At 46.6% G+C, this 24,416-nt stretch overlaps 1 protein-coding gene across 6 annotated transcripts in view; it reads left to right on the plus strand.

Moving 5' to 3' along the window:
* ARHGAP9 (Rho GTPase activating protein 9) overlaps window positions 1-24,416 on the plus strand; it is a 234,396-nt gene that overhangs the window by 104,832 nt on the left and 105,148 nt on the right. For all 6 annotated transcript variants that reach the window (XM_029594592.1, XM_029594595.1, XM_029594596.1 and 3 more), the window contains 3 exons: window positions 997-1,185; window positions 15,671-15,781; window positions 16,348-16,409. In XM_029594592.1, coding sequence (XP_029450452.1) covers window positions 997-1,185; window positions 15,671-15,781; window positions 16,348-16,409 — 362 coding nt within the window. The remainder of the gene's footprint in view (window positions 1-996; window positions 1,186-15,670; window positions 15,782-16,347; window positions 16,410-24,416) is intronic.

The raw sequence follows: 24,416 nt of genomic DNA on the forward strand, positions 1-24,416 counted from the left end.
TCCCTCGTAGCAGGAGAATCACAGGGGGATCAAGACCAATTTCTTGTGCTGCAGAGTTCCAGTAATGTCACCAGTCTCTGGGGAAGCGGGATTCTCTGCAGGCCGTGCCACCTTTCATTGCACCAATATCAGAATTAGCCACTAATGATCAGTTACTGAGACCACACAGGTCATTTCTTCACTTGGAATTTGAATCTTGCAAACTGTTTTTGCTAGAATTTCTTTGTTTTAGCGCTAGGGGTCGTTCTGCTTGCCTCTCCCTCACACGCGGTTTAGCGGGAAAGGAGAGGGAAATCTCATCTTCCTTCTGCAAAGACAGAGAGGGCCGATGCCTGATCCGAAGCACAGAGCACGAAGTGGAAACGAAGCGGACTAGCGCATTTTAGAGGGGAAAAAGAGAATGTGGAAAAATCAGAATATTGCAAAGAAGGGGCCAGTACTGAGTACCTGCCATGAATGATTTCAAATTTGATTCCCAAGCCTGCTCCCCAGGTCAGCCTGGGCAGGGCATGCTGTAGAGGCAGCACTCACAGCTCCTGTTAAGAAAGGAGTTTAAGCCATTATCCAGTGGTGGCCAGATTCGGTGCATGCATACCAACTTCTGGAGGGAGCCATAGTCTATGATTCTTGGCTGAGAAGTGATGCTGCTCATGGCTGAGCTAGATGGGCAAAAGGGGGCAGGGGAAGAAAAAAGTTTCAAAATAGGAGAGGAACACTGGGTAGTTGGAAATTGAAGCTCTTGGGTACCATATTCCAGTTCTGGTTCCAGCTGAGGAAAGTGCTGGGCCAAAACCAAAAATAGATTGATCTGCACATTGCTTACTACCTCAGCATGTAAAGATGAAAAAAAAAATAAACATGGTGAAGAATTCTGAGCTTTCCTGAATTTACAAGTTTCTTGCCTCTAAGTTTTTCAGTAGCCCTGGTTAAAATTGCTCTTTCCCAAGGAATCGTAATGACTCTTTTTTTTTACCTCATTCTTATGATTCTATTTAGGTCTTGGATGTATTGGAAGGGCAGAGCCCATTATGTCACAAGTGCTCCATTTCCAGTGATCACCTAGTTCGGCAGGAAGCCTCTGCCTCTCCCAGAGATGTGCATCTGGATATGGAGAGCTCAACTCGTCCCCTGCAAAGGCTCACCTACACTAAATCCATGGTTGTTGGTGAAACCCGAGCATCCAAGGTAAAGCTGGGAGGGCGGCAAGAGGCTCAGGATTCAGAATGAGAAGGGGAAGAGGAGTATAATCAAAATAATCAGTTCACATGGTGCTGCAGGCATACACAAGAAAAAATACTTGCTTACCAGATCCCAAAAAGTTTCCAGTTGTGACTGTGAACGCAGGGGGTGGGATGCAAGGGAGGTTGTTAAACAATATACAGTTAAGAGTTGGTGCAAGAAGTGGGATCAGAAATTTGGTCTGATGCTTTCACAGCTCTGTGCTGTATCGGTGCTACCAGCTTGAAAATACTCGTACATTTGGGCATTTCAGTTTCTGGGTGCGCAGTGCAGTAGAAACAGTGATAGATATAACTGACCAGCAAAAATCAAAATAGAGGGCTAGGGAAAGACGGAGTGATCAAAGCTCAGGTAAGACAAAACATTTTTAAGGGTAGGGGCAATTTCAGTCCCTGCAGGTAGTTGCACATGTGGTAAAGTACTGTATGGAGCCCACCCTAACACTGCTCATGATACCACACCCTTTTTCCTGTGTACAGCGCATGTAATTTTCCCTGCATATACAAGTGGAGAAACATTGGTCCCTCAAACATACTCGTTTCACACTCCTTACTGGCAGATGATGCACACACCCTTCATTCTGTAAGTGTAACAACTGACTCAGAGAGTATTGTACAAGCTTTTCCATCAAACAGAGGGGGCCCATCTCATGTAAAGCTTTAAAGTCACGGTCCTGACATGGTTTCAGTATTTCCTCAACAACAGAGCCCAAAACACATCCTGGGCAAACAAAACATCCCCATCCGTAGCCCTTGCCTGCAGAGTGCCCCAGAGTTCATTCCTTTCCTCGTCCCTCTTCAGCATTTATATTCCATCTGATCTATAACCTCATCCAATCCTTCATGCTGACAACATGCAGCTCTCTATAAAAAAAAAACAGGATCAGACCAACCACTGTCTTCCAGAAGTAGCACAATGGCTCCAAACTCTAACTTAATCCATCCAAATCTGATTTAAACCAAGGATACCCATTTATCCCCGCCTTCTCTATCCGATACTCTTTTACAACCGGGGATGATAACCTTCAAACAAGCGCCCGAGCTTTCATACAAGCGCATATGGGCGTGCGAACGACTCATACATCTTAATTTGAAATCATGCGCGCAAGTATGCGTGCATGATTTAAAATATGCCTACTGCGCGTATGTGTGCTCCTAATTTTAAGTGGTTACTCAAGCAAACATATTCACGCATCTTCTTTAGGACTTTGTCGGCTTTAATGCGTGTGGGTAAGCAGATTTTAAAATATGCTCGCGTGAAGGACATTCCCAGTTTCACCCAGTGGTCCACCAGTTTGCCCAGTTTGTCTCAAGGTCATCCAGGCCCCTCTGGTTCTTTAGCCTGCATTCCCCGGGCCCCTCACCCAGTTTTTTAGGTCTAAAAAGTGATTTCTGCAGACCTGCACCTCATGAAGAACAGAAGTAAATGTACACGGCTAACGGGCCTCTGCGCGTTGCGGTCGTTGGATTTAAAATACAGATTTATGCGCGGAAATGTTGGCTCCACCCCCTTTTTTTTTTACTTGCGCATGCATATATATGCACGTAATTTGCGGCTTCTGAAATACGTATTGCTCACGCACGACCGATATACTTTCAGTTATGGGCCTTTTAATGCAAACAGCGCTTTTAAAATTCACCCCTAAGGATTCAGTAAGAAGCTTGTGAGTTCACCTTGATCATAACCTTACAATGGAAACTCATATAGCAAAAGTAGTAAGGGCCTCTTTTGAGCATCTGCACCAGATCCAAATCGGATTTGAACTAATGACTGGAAGGGGGACAATATGTAAAATTACAGCTCTAACACTAAATTTTTAAAAGGGAAACTTTGATAAAATGAAGAGAATAGTTAGAAAAAAAACCTGAAAGGTGCAGCTGCAAATGTTAAAAGTGTACAACAGGCATGGAAATTGTTTAAAAATAAAATCTTAGAAGCACAGTCCAGATGTATTCCACACAAGAAAGGTGGAAGGAAGGCCAAATGATTACCAGCATGGTTAAAAAGTGAGGAGAAGGAGGCTATTTTAGCCCAAAAATGCATTCCCATACGTACCCGGATCAGTCCAGACCGCTGGGTTATGCCTCCCTTCCAGCAGATGGAGTCAGAGAAAAAGCTGAAAAGGCACCCCTCTTAGCCCGGTGTGCCACCTGCGATCCTTCAGTATTTCTCTGATTCCAGTAGATGAAGGTGGCAGAACCTGCGGTTCTGATCCTTTAAAAAAAAACAAAAACAGGGGTCTTGGTACCTCTCTTTACCTTTGGCTAGATCAATTACTTATTTATTTATTTATTTATTTATTTTTAACTTTTATATATCGACATTCTTGCATTAAATGCAAATCATGCCGGTTTACAGTGAAACAGAAAAAGCAGGAAAAAATTCCTTAGTTGAATACAATGAAACAGCTTAGTTAACAAAGGAAACATAAAAATAAATTTTTACATATACACAAAGGTTTGCACGAAGGGGATGCCCGGCGCGCGACGCCTGGTGTTGAGGCTGTCTTAACTGTCCGATGTTAGTGATGTCATGGGGGGGCGGGTCTAATGATCGCAGCACTTACATCGATAAAGATAGGGTAGTTTAAAAAAAAAACAAAACAAAAAATTGTTTTTTGTACAGCAGCACAGGCACGGCTGGGGTTCTTACCCCAGGAGCCCTTTTTACCCAGAGCCTGCTTTCACTACCCGGTGAGTAGGGGCGATTTACCGGTGGGCCGGTCCCTCCCCCTAACAGCCCAGAGAAGATTTCATTCCTCTGGTGGCAGCACAGCCCAGAGAAGTTTCATTCCTCTGGTGGAGCCTTGTAGCTTGGACCCAGGGACGATTTCTTTCTTTCCCCTGGTTGATTAGAAGCTATATATTTAAAAAAAAATAAAAAAAGTGCTTTTTTCGCCTCCCGAGTTTCCGGAGATATTTACAGCTGATTACCTTGCTGCAATGCGGCATGGATCGCAGTGTTCAGCCTGTGGGAAGCCGGCAGCAAGGCTCTCCCACGATGGCCTTTGCTCCCGATGTATTCCCGAGGTTGAAGGCCTGTCGATGTCTGCCGACAGCAAGGGAGCGTCCCTCACGCGTTCGCGTGGTGCAGGGAAAAGTTGGCTGGCTCGGAGCTCTCGGCCTGCCCAGTTCCCGATTAGCGCGGGAACGGTGGCCATTTTACCTGCTCTGATTTACCTCGGGGGGAGGGGAATTCCCTCCTCAGCTATCGCTGCCGAATTTGAGCCCTGAGAGGCATCGGGATCTGGTGCCTGACTCCCCCCCCCACCCCCCCTCCTGGGTTTCCCCAGGGGGGGTCTTAAAGAGACAGCACCCTTTTCCCTCCCAATTTGTGCTTTTGCTACACAAAGCCTATATGGAGGCAGAAGCAGACTTAGATTTACAGGAGCCTTCTCCAGCAAAGGTCCCTAGGCCTGATGAAGGTCAGGACACTCCTAGAGTGCGGGTGGTTCGTGCTCCGGACGCAGCGTTAGTCGCTCTTGCTGATCACCCGGATCACGCTTCTCAGGATCCTCCCAACACGGATGCCTCGGATGATTTTGACAAATCCGTGCCGGTTGAAGGGGATGATCTGCGGTTGCTCAGATTATTTCGCAGAGAGGAGCTGGACCCTCTAATTCCTCATGAGCTGTCGGAGCTGGATATTCAGGCTCCACAGCCAGTGGCTGAGCCTTCTACGGGGGATCCTGTTCTGTTGGGTCTTTGGGCTCCCCCTAAGACCTTCCCTTTTCATCTGATGTTATTACAACTTATGACCCGGGAATGGGTCGCACCGGAGGCCAGTCTGCGGGTATCCGCTTCCGGAGGAGTCGTTAGATCTCCTTAAGATTCCTAAGGTGGACATGGCTGTTTCAGCAATCGCCAAGCGCACGACGATTCCGGTTACAGGTGCGGCTGCGCTTAAAGATATCCAGGATATGAAACTGGAGTTTCTTCTCAAAAGGATTTTTGTGGTGTCAGCGCTCGGCGTTCAAGCAGCTGTCTGCAGTAGTCTCATGCAGAGGGCAATCCTTAGATGGGTACAGCAGTTGCTCACGGCTCAGGAACTTCCTCCGGCAGAGGCGGAGCAGGTGGGGCATATGGAGGCAGCAGTGGCTTATACCGCAGACGCTTATACCGCAGACGCTTTATATGATCTCCTCCGTACCTCATCGCGAACTAAGCCTTCGGCGGTGTCAGCCAGAAGGCTTCTTTGGCTCCGCAATTGGTCCACTGATGTCTCCTCCAAATCTCAGTTGGGTTCTTTCCCATTCAAAGGAAAGCTTTTATTTGGCAATGATCTGGAACATCTCATTAAGTCCTTAGGGAACAATAAAGTGTACAAGCTTCCGGAGGACAAGCCTAGACCCTCTAGGACCTGCGGTTCATCTCGGGGTCATTTTCGGGGGCAGCGACATTATCGTTCTGGGCAGAGCTCCATCCTTTGCTCCTCAGCAGCCATCGACGAGGTCTCAGGCTTGGGCTCATTCCTTTCGCAGCCAACGGTTGGCTTGTGACGGCGCCTCCCAAGGATTCTCTGGCAATAAGTCTACCCAATGAAGGTGCGCCGGCCCACTCCTCCGTTCCGGAGATAGGAGGACGTCTCTCTCTATTTCGTGAGGAATGGGCCAAGATCACCTCGGATCAGTGGGTTCTAGACATCATAGAACACAGTTAAGCTTTAGATTTTGCTCGTTCGCACCGAGGCCTCTTTTTGGTGTCTCCCTGTGGGTCTCGGGCAAAACAACACGTGGTAAAGCAAACTCTGTGTCGCTTAAAAGCTCTGGGAGCGATTGTTCCAGTTCCACCGATCGAATGCCGGACAGGCCGGTACTTCATTTATTTTGTAGTCCCCAAGAAGGAGGGATCCTTCCGTCCAATATTAGACTTGAAGAAAGTCAACAGGGAGCTTCGGATTCCTTGCTTTCGCATTCCTTGCTTTCACATGGAGACTTTGAGATCCGTCATTGCGGCCATCCACAAAGGAGAATTTTTGGCCTTGGATCTGAAAGAGGCTTATCTTCACATAGGAATCCGATATTATCAGAGGTTTCTGAGGTTCATGGTCTTGGGCGAGCATTATCAGTTCCAAGCGCTTCCTTTTGGTTTGGCGACGGCTCCCCACTTCTTCACCAAGGTGATGGTAGTAGTGGCAGCGGCTTTCAGGAAGGAGGGGATCTTGGTTCATCCCTATTTGGACGACTGGCTTATTCAGGCGAAGTCAGAAGAGCTTTGCAAGAGGGCAGTTCAATCGGTCTTGCATCGCCTTCACTCACTCGGATGGGTCGTCAATTTCTCCAAGAACCAGTTGGACCCGGCCCAAATGTTAAATTTCTTGGGAGCACGATTCAATATGGCTGTGGGTGAGTGGATAGACAAACCTGCGATGCAAGTTCGCCGGCTGATGGCCCTCCCAATGCCCAAGTTATGGGACTACTTACAAGTTCTTGGGTCTATAGCATCTACTCTGGAGTTGGTCCCCTGGGCCTTCGCTCATATGAGGCCTTTGCAGAGGGCATTACTTTCCCATTGGGATCCTAAGTTGGAAGAGTTCCAGTTATCATTACCACTCCTGGATCCCACCAGATCCAGTCTCGAATGGTGGTTAGTTCTGGATCATTTGCAACGCGGTGTGGACCTCAAAGAGCCTCAGTGGGTGATTGTGACAATGGATGCCAGCCTCTCCGGTTGGAGGACATTTTGCCAATTGCATTCGGCACAAGGTCAGTGGATGTTTCAGGAGGCAAAGTGGTCCATAAATCACTTGGAAATGAGAGCGGTTCATCTAGCTCTTCGCAGTTTTCTTCCTCTCGTCTGGAATCGTGCGGTCCGGATTCTTTCAATCAACACGACGACGGTGGCGTATATCAATCGTCAAGGGGGAATAAGAAGTCAGCCGATAGCTGGGGAGATGGACAAGCTAATGGTCTGGGCCGAATGCAACCTGACCCAACTGGCAGCTTCACACATAGCCGGAGTGGACAACGTGCAGGCAGATTTTCTCAGTCGCCAACAGTTGGACCCCGGAGAGTAGGAGCTGTCCGAAGCAATGCAGCTCTTGACTTGCCGGTGGGGAATGCCCTGTCTGGTTCTGATGGCGACTCAGCGGAACATGAAGGTGGCTCATTTCTTCAGTCGCAGAAGGGAGCACAGGGCGGAAGGAGTAGATGCCCTGGTCCTTCCATGGCCCCGCGACATTCTCCTCTATGTTTTTCCCCCCTGGCCGTTAGTGGGCAAAATCCTAAGAAGGATAGAGGTCCACTCAGGGTCGGTCATTCTCATCACTCCAGAATGGCCAGGGAGACTGTGGTTCACAGACCTGATCAACTTGGCGGTGGACGGTCCTATACATCTCGGTCATCTCCCGAATCTTCTTCGGCAGGGTCCAGTATTTTTCGATCAGGCGGCTTGCTTTTGTCTAGCAGCTTGGCTTATGAAAGGAGGCAGTTGAGAAAGAAGGGTTATCCAGATTCAGTCATCTCTACCCTCCTACGGACTCGTAAGACTTCTACTTCGTTCACCTATGTTCGGGTTTGGAAGTTTTTTGATTCATGGTGTAGCGGGTTACAAATTTCTCCGCGACATTCCATTATCGTGCATATTCTTGCCTTCTTACAGGAAAGTTTGAAGAAGGGCTTGGCGTGCAACTCGTTCCGGGTTCAAGTCTGCCGCTCTCGGCTGTTTAAGGGGAAAGGTTGATGGAACATCACTTGCCGTGCATCCTGATGTGGCACGTTTTCTGAAGGGTGCTAAGTTTCTCAATCCCTTGGTTCGTCCGGTATGTCCTTCTTGGAGTTTGAATCTGGTTCTCCGGGGATTGTGCGGTCTTCCTTTTGAACCTCTCAAATGAGCTACGTTAAAGACTTAATGCTTAAGACTGTTTTCCTTGTGGCTATCTGTTTGGCCAGGTGAATATCTGAGATTCAAGCATTATCCTACCGGGAACTGTTTCTGCGGATTTCGGAATCCGGGGAGTGTCTCCGAATGGTACCTTCTTTTCTGCCAAAAGTAGTGTCAACTTTTCACTTGAATCAGTCAGTGGAATTGCTGGCTTTCTCAGACTTAGATCTTGATTCCCCTCAGACTCGCGACTTGAGGAAATTGGATGTCAGGTGTGTTCTCCTACAGTATTTGGAGGTGACTAATGATTTTCGGTTGTCGGATCATCTTTTTGTCTTATGGGAGCGGTCCTAAGAAGGGGCAGAAGGCATCAAAAGCTACCATTGCCCGATGGCTGAAAGAAACTATTGCTTCGGCATACATATGTCACGGGCGGCCGATACTGGATGGTCTGAAAGCTCATTCGATCAGATCCCAAGCGGCACCTTGGGCAGAAAGCCAGTGTGTGTCGCCGCAGGAGATTTGCCGAGCAGCCACTTGGAAATTCTCACGCACTTTTGCCAAGCATTACCATTTGGACGTCCGAGCTCCGGACGTCGATTGTTTTGGCAGCAGTGTACTTCAAGCGGGACTCTCCAGGTCCCACCCCATTTAGGGCAGCTTGGGTACATCCCAGCGGTCTGGATTGATCCGGGTACAAACAGGGAAAGGAAAATTGGTTTTTACCTGCTAATTTTCGTTCCTGTAGTACCACTGATCAGTCCAGACGCCTGCCCCGGGGTATTCTGTTCTGGAGAGTCCACTCGGTTTTTTGTTATATTTCTGCAGAGTGTATCGAAGAATACGAAGATTTTGAAAAATGTTCAACTCGAAATGTCCAACTCAGTATTCCTTTCATGTGCATAGTTTTAAAGTTTATTGTTCAAATAAGTTTTTGGTCTGGCCATTGGTTGTTAAATTTTCTTCATTCTGCTTTGATATTGATTAACCTGAAGGATCACAGGTGGCACACCGGGCTAAGAGGGGTGCCTTTTCAGCTTTTTCTCTGACTCCCATCTGCTGGAAGAGAGGCATAACCCAGCAGTCGGGACTGATCTGTGGTACTACAGGAACAAAAATTAGCAGGTAAGAACCAATTTTCCTATGTTAGCTCTTTGATTATTGAGACATTGCAGAATTCTGGCTCTCTCAATGGGCCTGGCTATTTCTCTGATATTAAGAGAGATAATGTGTAGATCCAACAGCCATGAGCTACATTTACACATACAAAGTGGACATTGGACAAGAAAATCTTTGTCAGTAAATTATAAACAGTGTTTGCATGTCTTCCTTTTTTTTTTTTTTTTTTTTAATAACCTGTGAACCTCAGAACATGTAACAACCCCAAACTATCTTTCTCCCCCCACCCACCAGAACTTTTAAACATGCCAGTATATAGAAAATAATTCAAGGTAACTTAAATCTTTATACTCTCAAATCCCCACCCTCTCAGTACGCCACATCTCCCAATGCAAGCTAGTGCTCTGGAGTCACTTATCACATACTAGCAAAAAGTGCCCAGCATTGTTAAGGTAGTCTGATACAACAGCTTGTGTGTGTGTGTGTGTATGTGTGCACCTTTGCCGGTGTGTGTGTTTTTCGGGAGGCTGTATGTGTCTGCTTGTGTGTGTGCTTGAGTGCGTGTGTATATGCGTGTGCAAGCCAGTATGCCAGCTTGTGTACACTTGTGCGAGTGTGTGTGTGCCTATATCTGCCTGTGGGTGCGAGAGAGATAGTTTCACAGACAGAGCTTGGGTTTTTTGGTCAGTAACAACCTGTGTGTGTGCACGAGAGTGCTTTACAGACAGAGCATATTGTCTACACCGTTCCAGGCACCACCTGGTAGACACAAACCGACACGATAGTGTGACCAGTTGACCAGCACAGGCCTTTTATATTTAGCATATAGATAACAATGCAGGCACCAGTTGTACTATGCAGAAAAGAGTACCAAAAACCATCATCCAGATGTATGTGATCATTGCCTGAGTGTTAACTCCTGTCACCAGAGCACATGCAGGAGGATTTTTAAAATTTGGAAAAAAAATGGGTATAATTAAATGAACAATGAAGACCAGAACTAAAAAAACAAAACAACCCCCCCCCCCCGCCATAGTTTCCACATTTAGAATTTTGAAAAAGTTCTGTGCACTAAGGCTTACTAAATATTAAAGAAAAGAGAAAACCCTCACAGGCCCAGCAGCGGCCTAATCCCCCTTCCCCTGCTCTCCCCTCCCTTCGCTATCCTCCCTACCTACAGTACCTGAAAGTAATCTCTTTTGAAGTGTCTGAAAGGCTGAATATAATTCAAATAAATAAAATGTAAGGACTATAGTGACTCCATCCCTCCTATCCTGTTTACAAAAGTGGGACACCACTCGTCTCCCCCCCCCTCCAAAAAAAAATCCCTCAAAGTCTTCCATTATTCCTACTGGAGAAGAAGCATTTACTCCTCTGTTAAAACAAGTGTTAGGCCGAGGGGAGCTGCCAGGCCCCCAGCATCCTGGGGGCCTGGCAGCTCCCCTCCCCCCCCCTGCTTGGGGGGGGGGGGTGTTTGCGCCCCACATCCCTCTCCCGCATGCCAGAATCCACAATCACGTGCTGCGGCAACAAACCTCTTCCACCAACTTGAAATGAGAATTATTGGCGGCTTGCCACCCCTCCTGATCTCCTTCCCCTTTCCCCCTCTAAGTCTCCAGAAGTCCCAAATGAAAAGGATAGAAGGTTTAGCTGGGAGGACACAAACTTCATTCTCCTGACTAAGTGCCCTGTGTTACTCTGACAGCAGTGCTTCTAGCATACGCCATCGGCATTGCTGTCTGGAGCCTGCCTTCAGAATGCCACCGTGCTGCCTCTCTCTTTTATCCGGACAAGTTTTAACTTACCTGGACAACAGAGGGAGTTATTTAAAACCCAAGGTTTCTCCAGCTAAATCCACACATAGCAGGACAAACCCTTTTGAATATGCACGTCCTAGTGTTTAACATCGCTACCTTCAATGTTAAACTGGTAGACTTTTTTTTTTTTATATAGGAAACATTGTTCTAGTCTCATGACAATAAACGCAGAGAGACATGGAGGAGTAGTCTAGGGCAGCGATTCTCAACCGGTGTGTCGCCAAACACTGGCAGGTGTGTCGCAAGCTACCGGTCTCCCGCTGCTCTTCCCTCCTCTTCCTCCACTGAGCGAGAGATGGACAATCTTCCACTGCTGCCGTTGCCGCCCAGGGTGTCAGCACGTTCAAGCCCAGTGGGAACAGCAGCAGTGTTAGTGGAGGCTGGCAACTGTGGCTGGGCCTTTTCTTCTTCACGCACCTGCCTCCGTGGCCCATAACAGGAAGTGATGTTCAGTGGGGGTGCGCGGGAAGAAGAAAGAGCCATGCTACATGGAAAAGTAGCGGTGGCAGCATCAGCCCCAAGCAGTAGCGTGGGTCCGGAGCAAAATCCAAAGCAACTGGCAATCGGCAAAGGAGACAGCATCATTAGCTTCTGCGGCCAATGGGATTAATGGGATTCTTCTTTTTTGGCCTGCGGGGGCTGGAGGAGGAGGCTGCTGCAGCTACCATTTGTGCTCTTTTTTTTGGGGGGGGGGGCAGGAAGTGAGAGAGAGAGAGACAGTCAGCCAGCCTGTGTGTAAGTGAGAGAATGTATTTAGTTGAGAGCATGTGTGTAAGCGTGTGAGAGAGAGCATGTGTGTGATTGAGAGAAACTGGTCAGAGAGGTGATGTGTGTGTGTGTGTATGTGAGAGACAATAAAAGTGACTGGTCTGGGAGATGACTAGAGTGTGTGTATGAGTGAGTGAGAGAATGGTCAGGGAGGTGATTGATGTGTCTCTGTGTGTGTGTGTGTGAGAGAGAGAGAGAAAGCAAGGAAGTGAGAAACCTGGATATATGAGAAATCATGAAAGTAAGAAGCCTGGTGTGAGGGTGTATATGTGAGAGAGAGCATGGGAGTGGGAAGCCTGTGTGTGTGCATGCATGAGAGAGAGAGGCTAATTGGTAAGGTGATGGTGTGTGTGAGAGAGAGAGACTGGTATGTGTATGTGAGAGAAAGAAAGTGATTAAGGGAATGAGAAGCCTGTGCATGGGAGTGAGAGAGAGAAAATGATTATGGGAATGAGAAGCCTGTGCATGTGGAGAGAGTGAGCATGGGAGTGAGAAACCTTAGTGTGTGGGGATGTGTGAGACACAGCATGGGAGTGAGAAGCCCATATATATAAGAACACGGAGTGGGAAGCCTGTGTGTGTGTGTGTGTGTTTGAGAGAGAGAAACTGTTCAGGAAGGTGACTGGTGTTTGTGTCAAAGGCTGGTCAGGAGATGATTGGTGTGTGAGAGACAGAAACTGGTATGTGTGTGTGTTAGAGACAGAGAGACTGGTCATGGGTCCTAAGGAAGAGGATCCATGACTGCTGTTTCTGGTGTGTGCTACGGCCTACATGGAAGATGAGTAGGAGAGCTGCTGGAGGAAGTAAGTATAGGTGGCATTTTAAGTTAATTTTTCTTGATTGACTTCCATTTTAATTATTTAATATTATATGATGTTTTGAAATATTTTATTGGTGTTTGGAAAATTTTTAATTGTTTTTATGAGTTTTTAATTGTTGGATGTTAGTCTGTTCATAGCTGTTTTGAAACATTTATTCTGCTTATTAGTATAGTTTTACAGTTATTTCTGTGTGGGGATCTATAGCTGCTTGGCTAGTTCTGTTTTTGTAATAGGAGGTGTATTGGTATTTAGGGCCTGATTTAATATTTGTAGTGTCGTCTTTTCATAGATAGAGTTGTTACTGTTTGAGTGCATTCCATAATACAGGTGTAACTGTGTGCATTATTACAGATCCTGGGAGTATGTTATGTTGGTTCTGTGTATGTGACAGAGGTGAGGTATTTTACTAGTATGTAAGCGTTTGTATCAGTCTTATTTGTTGTGTTTTCTCAAGAGGACATGCATTGGTAGTAACTTGCTGTCTTTTCATAAGTAGGGCTACTGAGCCTGTTAGTAGAAGGAGTTTGTATTGCTATTATTGAGATGATACCAGAACCAGAATATCTTTATTTTGTAGGGTGAGTTGTATGAGGAATGTCGTAATTCTGCTTTACATCCATTATTGTGGATCAGGGGGGTTCCTGTGGATGCAAACTGTACTTTTACATCTAGCCCATGTGTTCAGTGTGTTATGCATGTGAGAACCATCTGTCAGGTGTGTCCCGACAGAAAAAGGTTGAGAACCACTGGTCTAGTGGTTAGAGCAGCAGCCTGAGAGCCAGGGAAGCTAGGATTTAAATCGTGCGACCTTGGGCAGCTCCTTTCACCCTCCAATGCCTCAGGTACAGACTTAAGAGTGGAAGTCGTCTGGGGACAGGGAAATACTTACAGTGCCTGAATATAACTCACTTGAGCTACCAATGAAAAAAGCATGAAGTAAATCTTAATATAAAGAGTGTTCCCCTCTTCCTTGGTATGTCTTTCCCTTTCTCTTTATCATATCCTCTCTTTCCCATTAAGACTCTAATGAAATCATTCCGTCTCCTCGTTCTTTCAAGGATACATCTATCTTTTCCATCAAGGTAATTTATATTTATAATAGCAAAATTTAAAATAAACAACCAATCCAATAAAAATTTAAATCTCACCTATAGTCAATTATGTTGTGCTTCATTCTCAACAATAACAAATAACATATCAATTCCCGAAGATATTCAACTGATCATCTACTGTTGATCAGGGTAGCCAACTCCAGTCCTCGAGAGCCACAAACAGGCCAGGTTTTCAGAATATCTGCAATGACTATACATGAGAGAGTTTTGCATGAACGCCCTACATTGAATGCAAATCTCTCTCATGCATATTCATTGCAGATATCCTGAAAACCTAGTATATAAAAACAGACCTATTTGTTTGTAGAAACAGACCGCTAAGGTCTGTTTCTACAAACTGCAAGTCCTTAGAAAGCTGAAACCACTACTTCACTTCAACAGTTTCCTTATGGTACTACAATCCATCATCCTATCCAAAATCGACTATTGCAACTCCCTCCTGCTTGGGCTCCCGGCCAGCACCATCAAACCCCTTCAGATGGTTCAGAACTCCGCAGCCAGAATTCTTACCAACACCAACAAAAGAGAACACATCACCCCCGTCCTTAAGAACCTCTACTGGCTGCCTATTATATATATAGAAACATAGAAATGACGGCAGAAGAAGACCAAACGGCCCATCCAGTCTGCCCAGCAAGCTTCACACTTTTTTTTCTTTTCATACTTATCTGTTTCTCTTGGCTCTTAGTAACCTTTTGGTTCTATTTCCCTTCCACCTACACCATTAATGTAGAGAGCAGTATTGGAACTGCATCTAAGTGAAATATCTAGCTTAATTAGTTAGAGGTAGAAACCGCCGCAATAAGCAAGCTACACCCATGCTTATTTGTTTACCCAGACTATGTAATTCAGTCCTTGTTGGTTGGATCCTCTTTAAAGTTCTCACAATTATCCATAAAGCCACTCACAACATTTCCCCGCTCCACCTAAGCTCCCAGCTGCATCCCCAAACATCATCTAGACCTATCAGAGGAGCATACAAAGGCACACTCTATGCCCCCCCCAGCAAAATCTTCCCTAAGGAAACGCGCCTTATCGACAGCAGGCCCTACACAGTGGAACGCGCTCCCTCCAGACATCTGACAAGAACTTTGCCACTCGACTTTCAGAAAGAAACTCAAAACTTGGCTTTTCTGCCAAGCTTTTCCAGGAACATAAGCCCCTGGTTCGCATCCAGCTTGCTCATTCTTCTTCTTATTCTCACTTTCACTTACTGAACTATTTAAGGTCGTTCCGAGGATGATGTTACCTACTAGCATTCACTGTTGTAGGTTACTGATTGTTACCCACACAAGCTGTATTTTCCATCTACTCCCCATCATTATTGTACAGATTACTTTTTATAGTTAACTGCTTGTTTGGTTTTCCGGACCAATCCATATCTCAGCTAGAATAGTTTCCCCGATCCCAGTTTCTTGTACTCCTTGTTCCATGCACCGCCTCCGGGCGAATCTCTTTGTTCTTTGTTCCAATTGTTTCAGTGTAAACCGGTATATAAAAATTAAAAATAAATAAATAAATAAAATAAATATAAAAAGGATAGTTTTACCATATTTCAGTCCAAAACAAAAGTAACATTTCACCATTAAGGACCTGATTTACTAAGGCATTTCTCCCACTCTGCATTAATGGGAAAAATGCTTAGTAAATGAGGACCTTCATTTGTAACTTACTGTATATATTTATTTGATAAATAGTTGATTTTTGTACACAGTGAATTTTGGTATTTGTATATAGTTTAAATGTTTAAAAACAATGTAAAAGGCTTTCAATAAAATTTTGATTCTTTTTGCATAGGGAGGGCTGTGAAATTATGCAAAATTGCCACACAATTTCTGCAGAATTAAAAAACTGCCACAGAATTTGCTAATTCTTGCTGCAGAATCTTGAAAAGTCTATCGCAGGAAACAGGGGGGGTTGGGGCTAATCATTTATAGTTCACTGGTTATTTTTTACCTTTTTTTTTTGGACAGTTAACACATCGCCGGAATCGGTCTGACCATAAGTTTGAAGACTTTGTCGACGCAAACTCATCCTCCGTACCCCCCGAGGAAGCTATCACTAGGATCCTGGATGTACCCCATGTGAGTTCTGATTTCTCTGGGGGCGGGCAATGTGTCGGATGCAAAAGTCAGACTTGCTGGCACACGTGGAACTTGAGACTGCTTTACTACTGAGAGAACTGTCAGCCTTGCCATTCCACATGGCGTGGCGGTGCTTCCACCCTTCGTTTGGTCTTCTGGATGTTTAACATCTCCTGGGTTTTTAAAGGCACCAGGGAAGACAGCAATAATTTATGAGGGGGGGAAGGTAGCGTCACCCCTCTCACTATTAAAGTCACTTTAAGACCCAATTTTCTTCCCTCTCATATTTTTTATTATTGTTTTTCAACTCTTAAGTTGGAAAAGTATTTCTGTGGTGCTGGTGTCCATCCGCCTGTCTGCTTGGAGACACGATAACTTCCTTTACAGAGGAGCGATCAGGATAAAATTAGGGGTGAAGGCCAACCTGGGACTGGAATTTTTAATTGAACATGACCTCGGCTTGAAGAGGTTCAGCTCTTTTTCAGTAGGATGCAATTAAAAGCATTGGAAAATTCTTGTCTATACATGATTTTCACTTCCTTCCTTGTTTGTTTTATGTTTTTTAGGAGGTGGAGAAGGCAGGTCAGCTGAAGAAGACTAAAATAGCAGAAGGTGGTAGAAAGCTCAGGTACTGTAAGGGTACTGAGGCCAAGGGTGTGGCTGCCACTTACGGAGGGTTTCCTGATAAAGTGACCCGCAGGTGACAAAAAGCAGAACAACAAAAAGAGAGAGCATGATATTTACAATTTGGTAACTGCTAATGCCTTGAGGCACTAAGAGATGTATATGTTACTACATACATAATAAAATTAACATAATAAATATATATTTGTACAAACAAAGAACACCCAAACATTAAAAAAAACAAACTATCATAAATATTTCTTTTACAGCAAAACTGGGCTCCCAATAGAATATTTAACCAATCTTATTACAAATAAAATAACTTAAATAGATGTGTTTTTAATAGTTTGAATGTTTTAGGATATGTTGCTAGACATAGTATCTCTGGAAAAGAATTCCAGAGGATTGGTGCTGTGGCAGAGAAGGCGCAGCTGCGCATATCACTGAAACGAGCCTGTTTGACTGAGGGAATATTTGGATCCAATACGTACCCAGATCAGTCCAGACTCCTGGGTTTTGTACCCCTGCCAGCAGATGGAGACAGATACAAGTTTTATTGACACTGCTATATTACCTAGTGTCACCTGCAGTCCCTCAGTATTTTTCTGTCTCCAGCAGATGGCAGATGGTGCAAAATCTGCAGTCTGAGGGGGAGAAAAAAAAAAAAAAGAGGGTTTTCAAACTAAGAAGATAGAAGGATCATTTCTAGTGGAGTCCTCCCAAGGAGTTGTGAGGTCCTGCTGGGGCTATCCTCCCTGGTCAAGGCGGATGAGCAGGGGGTTGATTACCCTTTTTAGCTCAGTCCAGAATACTGTAGGGCAGACATCTGGTGGTCCAGATCCCTCAGCCCACAAGGGACAGCATTGTGACTTGCCTGAGATCCTGTTCACGCAACAAAGGAAGCAGGGAAGTATTTTGTTAATTTGGCTTGTTTTGTAAAGTTGCTCCAAAAAAAAAAAATAAATAAAGAGGCTCTCTTATTTATTTATTTTTTTCAGTCAGAGAGTTGCTGAAAGCTCAGGGATCTAGGGCTGGTGACTGAGGGTATTTACAGAGCAGCAGGCAGGTCTCTCTGAGAGGAAAAATCATGGCGCTGAAACTTTGAGGCACAGGGAAGCTAGCAGCGCTAACTGCGTGGTCAGTGCTATGCCGCGGGCTGCAGTTTGTTGGGCTGGCAGGGGATCACGTTCGCGTCTTAACAGGCAAAATCTCTGCACTGGGTGTGCTTCTGATGGGGAGGGCGCTTTGTCAGGGCCCTCCCCTCGTGATTGCTCTGTATCTTCGGCATGACGTGCTAGGCTTGCTCCCGGGGCCTCTCTTCCTAGAACAAGTGTGATGGTGGCCAACTTGGATGCTACCACACAGTGGCCAGTGGACTCAGGAGCGCCTGATACTTCTCCACTGCACCTATCTCCAACTGGGGCGGGTTTTGGAATTGATCAGGAGGATTTTGAAGGGGAGGATTTTCCCCTGGATGCAGGGCCCATGGGGGTTGGATTCTCACAGGACTGGGATTCGGATGACTCTCAGATCTTTTCTTTGCAGTTTGTTCTTCTGATGCATAAGGCATTTCTGGCTAGGAAAGCCTCAGGGGGTCATGGAGACTCCCAACTTCATTCCGTGGGGAGATTCAAAACGTGAGAAGAGTCCAGTCCCCTAAGTGAAAGCGCACTGATGGGCTACAGCATGTTTTGGGCTTGGCCTCTGAATCTGGTGATCCACATAGTGACTCAGATGATTCTGAGGATCTGCAGGAGGTCTCAGGGGAGGCGCCAGACTTGTTCCAGGACCCACAGGAGGTTCCTGTTGCTGAAGGGGGATGATACCAAGGTGGTTCATCTCTTTCGCAGAGAGGAGCTGAGGCTGTTGATTCTGCAGGTTCTCCAGGAGCTCGGAATCAAGGTGACACAGGAAGAATCTGACTTAGAGGGATCAGACCCAGTGCTGGATGGCCTGAGGGAGCTGGTGGAGGCGTTCCCTTTTCATAAGTCAGTGAAGAAGCTGGTAGTCAGGGAGTGGGATACTCCTGAATCTGGGCTGAGAGTTGGAAGAGCTTTGGCAAAGTTCTATTCATTACTGGAAGACACCTTGGAGTTGTTGGCTCTACTCAAGATGGATTCTTCGGTGTCGTCCATCACCAAGATAACACCTACTCTGGTAGCAGGCTTAGCTGCATTATGAAATGTGCAATAATTGGACATTGGGAGCTTGATCTCAAGGATTTTTATGTTTCCCCTCTGGCCATAAGTGTTGTGTGCAGCAGTCTGGTGCAGAGAGCTTGTCTGCGGTGGGTCCAACAGTTGTAGGAGTCGCAGGCTTTGGGGTGGAGCTGCGGCCCAGCAGGCTGATTATCTGGAGGCTTATGGAGCTTATTCCTTTTATGATCTTGTCAGGACCTCTTCATGGATTATGATGTCAGCAGTATCCGCAAGGCATCTGCTGTGGTTTGAGGAATTGGTCGGCGGATGTTTGGTCCAAGTTGCAGCTTGGTGCACTTCCCTTTAAAGAAAAGCTGTTTGGAGAAGACTTGGAGCAGATAAGGAAGTATGTGGGGGAATCCAAGAGGCACAAATTGCTGGAGGACAAGTCTAAAGGGCAGAGATTTTGTGCCTGTGCAAGCTAGGTTTCGGGACAACAGGAGATTTCGTCAGTCCAATAGTTCTGGAGGTCCGCAGTGGCAAGTCCCCGCCAGGGCTTCGTCCTTTGGGACAATCTTTTCAGTGGGGGGGCAGAAGGCCCTTCAAGGACAATTCCGGTACCAGCTTGGGCGGTACTAAGCCCTCATATGATGCGAGGCCGGCCCACTCTTCAGTTCCGGCTGTCGGAGGGTGTTAATTGCTTTTTTTTCGAGGAGCGGGTCAAGAGTACCAGGGACCAGTGGATCCTTGAGGTGGTAAGAGATGGCTGTGTTTTAGATTTTGTTCATCCCATCAGGGATGTCTTTGTCATTTCCCCTTCTGGTCCACTTGCAAAGCAGATAGTGGTACAAGGGACAATGGATCGATTGAAGTATCTGGGGGGCAGTAGTGCCAGTTCTGTTATAGTTGCTGTTCCTCTATTTCGAGGTGCCAAAGAAGGAGGGGTGTTTTTAGGCTCATTTTGTATTTAAAGAGAGTAAATGTGGTCTTCAGAGTTCCGCAGTTTCATACATACATAGAAATGATGGCAGAAAAAGACCAAACGGCCCATCTAGTCTGCCCAGCAAGTTCCCACACTTATTTTCCCGTACTTATCTGTTTCACCGACCACCAAGTTCAGGGTCCCTGTTGGTAATTGCTTGATTCAAATTTCCTGCCACCCCCTGCCATTGATGCAGAGAGCAATGTTGGAGTTGCATCAAAGGTGAATTGTAAAGTTAATGGTTAAGGGTAGTTAACCCGCTGCATCAAGCAAGTTACCCCGATGCTTGTTTTACCCCGACTGCACAGATGTTGGATGTTGGATGTTGTCTGAATGTTTCGCATGGAGAATTTAAGCCTGACAGGCTTATTTGCACATAACCATCAGGCAGGAGCACCAGAGGTTTCTGTGGTTCATGATACTCAGGGAACATCTTCAGTTTCGAGCCCTTCCCTTTGGTCTAGCGACAACGTCACATACATTCATCAAGGTAGTGGTGGCGGTGGCGACGTTGTTAAGAAGGGAAGGATTGCTAGTGCATCCGTATCTGGGTGACTGGCTCATAAGGGCATATCTGAGGGTCTCTGTTGGCAGTTGGTGCAGAAGGTGCTGCACCGGTTGCAGTTGCTAGGCTGGGTGGTGAATTTTCTGAAGAGCCAGATCGATCCCACTCAGTCCCTGGAGTATCTGGGCCAACAAAGCAGGAGGGTAGGCTATCTAAGAAAGCCGTGAGGACAACAAAGTGGATTAGATGCCAAACAATGTCCGATTAGAAATTTTTATTAATGGAGACTTATTCTTTGTAAGGTGAGCCCGACCCAGGCCGAGTTTCGCCCCCAGTTGTGGTCACCAATTTTTAATCAAGTTGTATCCAAATTCTAATCAAGTTCTTCAATAATATGTCCACAATAGCTTTTGAAGAGAATACTGAATGGCTGAGGTCACTGCAGGGGTATATCTAGGGTGACATCAACTTTGAAACTTGACTTTTGTCTCCATCTGCTAACAGGGGAGCACATAACCCATTAGTCCTGAGTCCATCTGTCTACACTAAGGCAAACAAAATTATCAGGTAAGTAATTTCTCCATTCTAAATTGAAGGAAAATTGAGCCCCATTCTCCTGCAATGATACCTTAATTTCCCTCCCCTAGTTGAGAATTCCTATGGCGATTTCCAAGATCCCTCAGAGGTGTGCCTTTGTCCAGTAGCCGATTCCCAGCTTGGATTTTGCTGCTTAAGCAGCTGAAAGGCAGCAGGTGCAGGAAGCCGAGCACGGCAGTGATGGCCAAAATGCTCTAGTGCTCTTCCCTTGCAGCCGGAGACTCTCTGTACTCAGCTGGTAAGCACTGAACCCAGGTAAGTTTAAAAAAAAAAAAAAGGAAGATTACTACCCAATTCAGAGACAATCAGAGGGAGTTTCGGTAGGTCTCCCCTCAATCTCCATGCTTGGCGAGCTGTACCGACGTTGTGCCCACTTCTGTTGGGGATAAGGGGAATTGGGCTTCGGAGCGGATTGAGCAGCCCCCAGTGGGCTAGATCCCGCTATTGGCTTGATCGGCACACTACATGGCAGGCTGCGATAGCACCATCTTGCGTGCATGTATGTGCATGCCGTATTGCCCTCCATAGGATGTCAGTATGCATAGTGTGTTGGCTTTGCGCACGCGTTGTGTGCATAATGTCGAGTGCGTCCCTACGAGCACAACTTGAAAGTGCACAAGATAGGAAGAGCTGTGCGCATGGGTTATGCATGTGCATCGCCACGCCATGCCTGGATGCTCGGAATTGTATGCATACATTTTTAAGCGTGAGCAGCAGGAGCGTACATCTATCGTTGCCAATGGCACCGCCAACCAAGAAAATTAAACGCCTTGCTCTCTGCCGGGCTTGCCATATTAGAGCCTCTCAGTTTGACCTAGACTCCAACTTATGTTGGCGCTGCGAGGAAACCCAAGCAGAATTGACATCTTTGGAATTTGTTAAGCCAGGCTCCTCCCATTAGGATGATGGGTTAGTCAATGCCTTAACTGCAAGTACGCCAGACCTTAATATCCCCTTGACGGGTTCATCTATGGGAGAGGGAAATTCAGCTGGTCCCACCCCAGTACCTCCTGATTAGGCATGGATCCAGCTGCCTTTTCCTGAATGGAGTTTTTCCAAAGGCTACAAGCCTTGGTTTAGGCGCAGTCTACTGCCCCTCTCGCCCCTGTCCGGACGGAACCTCAGCTGGTGGCCCCTCCCTCTTCCATTCCTACTGGCAAGCCCGAGGTATGCCTCACCTTACCAAGGGTATCTCTGGCAGGGACCCAGACAGCCGGACGAAGAGGAGGATATAGATTCCTTGGAAGATGGGGAAATTCCCCCAGGTTAGAACCATATCAGATCATGTTATGCTGACCCTGATGCTGGGAGTCCCTGGGACGGACTCTGACTGAACTGAAGAAGAATCCCATTCTGATTTTCCTGCGGAAGGCCTCTTGCTACTTTCCAGTGATGGATGCCATCCAGGAGTTGATTGATCTGGAATGGGATGTCCCAGAAGCAACTTTTAAAGGGGGCCGAATGTTGGAAGCTCTATACCCTCTGGACCAGTGCATCCATTTTCCTAAAGTGGATGCACTGGTCTGTTCCAACTCTAAATGAACAATTATCCCAGTGGAAGGAGGAGCAGACTTAAATGATGCACATGATAGACGGATTGAGTCTATCCTTAAATAAGCCTTTGATGCTGTAGCAATAACCTTACAAATTGCTTCTTGTTGTGTTCTGGTGGCTCGTTTGTGTCTGCTTCTCTCTCAGAAGATTGATGACTCCGGAGAATTCCAGAGAGGTTATGGAACCCGCTGCCACCTTTTTAGCAGACACAGGCTCTGATTTAATCCGTACTTTTTGCTTGTGAATATTGAAGTGCTGAAAAAGAGGGTTAACCATCACTTGCAAGTAACTAATTTTCGCATGGAAACCTTACTCGTTGTGATAAATGCTGTAGAACCGGGAGAGTTCCTAACCTCCCTGGATCTATCCAAGGCATACCTACATATTCCAATTTGACAGGAACACCAATATTTCCTACACTTTGTGGTGCTGGGTTGTCATTATCAGTTTCAAGCATTACCTTTTGGCTTCAACACTGACCCCAGAACCTTCATTTTGGAACCCAATGTCTCAAGACTGTTCGGTTCGTCTCCACCTACCGATGGGAGTCTGCTGTCACCTCCAGTGGTGGTTACAGGAAGCTCACCTGAACAGGGGTGTGTCTCTGTTCTCCCCGGACAGGTTTGTTCTCATGACAGATGTGGGTCTCCTGGGCTGGGGAGCTCAATGTCAGGAGCTGACAGCCCAGGGACAGTGGACAGAAGAAGAGGTCGTCTGGAACATCAATCGCGTGGAGGCCCGGGCAAACAGATTGGCATGTTTACGATTCGGCCACAGACTACAGGGCCAGGTGGACCGCGTGATGTCTGACAACATGTTGATGGTAGCCTATTTCAACCATCAGAGAGGAACCAAGAGCCAACAAGTGTCACAGGAGACAGACATCCTGATGGAGTGGGCGGAAGTACATCTAGAGATGATCTCAGCCTTCCACATTGCAGGAAAAGACGTCAGAGCAGACTTTCTAAGCAGGGAGAGTCTGGATCCAGGAGAGTGGGGATTGTTGGCCAAAGCGTTTCAACTGATAGTAGATCGTTGGGGCCTCCCGTCAATCGACCTACTGGCCACATCCCACAATGTGAAGATTCCTCAATTCTTCAGTTGCAGAAGAGATCCATGGTCCCTGGGAATCAATGCCCTCGACCAGACCTGGCCGGACGATGAGTTGCTATATGCCTTCCCTCCATGGCCTCTGCTGGGCAGGGTCATTTGCAGAATTGAATGCCACAGGGGACTAATCCTGCTGGTAGCTCTGGAGTGGCCCAGACGTCCATGGTATGTGGACATGCAGAGGCTTCTGGTGGAGAATCCCCTGCACCTCCGACCACATAGGGACCTGTTACAGCAGGGACTGGTCCTTCACGAGGATCCGACTCGCTTCTGTCTTACGGTCTGGCCCTTGAGAGGGCTCACCTTACTCCATGCTTGGAAGTTCTCCACATCCCTAGCGTACATGCGGGTCTGGAGGGTATTTGAGACCTGGTGTGAGCAGTGCAGTGTCAACCCTCAGGCAGTCAAAGTCCCACTTATTCTGGAATTTTTGCAGGACGGTTTGAATAAAGGTTTGGCCCTTAACTCCTTGAAGGGGCAAGTAGTGGCTCTTTCCTGTTTCAAAGGTAAGGTTGAATGGGGCCTCCCTGTCGGCCCACCCTGCCATAGCCCATTTTCTGATGGGAGTGAAGCACCGTCGATCTCCCTTACAGTTACTGATCCCCTTGTGGAATTTCAATTTAGTACTGGAATTCTTGGCAGGTCCTTCATTTCAGCTGCTGCGAAGTCTTTCCTTGCGCTTATTGACTTTGAAGATGGTGTTTCTGGATGCTATTTGCTTGGCACGTCGCATCTCTGAACTGCAGGCATTGTCGTGCCAGGAGCCATTCCTCTGGATGACTCCAGGGGCATTGCAGCTACGTACTGTCCCATCCTTCTTGCCCAAAGTAATCTCTGAGTTTCATTTGAATCAGTCCATTTCATTGCCATCCCTAGATAAACTCAAGGATGCGGAGAAATATCATCTCCTTTGTCATTTGGATGTCAAGAGACTTTTAGTGCAGTATCTGGAAGTCTCAGAACTGGTCCGAAAGACAGATGCCTGTTTGTCCTTCATGGAGCAAGGAAACAGGGCGAACCAGCTTTGCAAGCTACCATAGCTCGCTGGATTAAGGAGGTGGTCTCGGGAGACTATGTGGAGGCTGGAAAGCCATTACCATCTCAGATGAGAGCTCATTCCACTCG

This window comes from Rhinatrema bivittatum, chromosome 3, assembly GCF_901001135.1.
Source record: "Rhinatrema bivittatum chromosome 3, aRhiBiv1.1, whole genome shotgun sequence".
Classification (NCBI taxonomy): Eukaryota; Metazoa; Chordata; class Amphibia; order Gymnophiona; family Rhinatrematidae; genus Rhinatrema; species Rhinatrema bivittatum.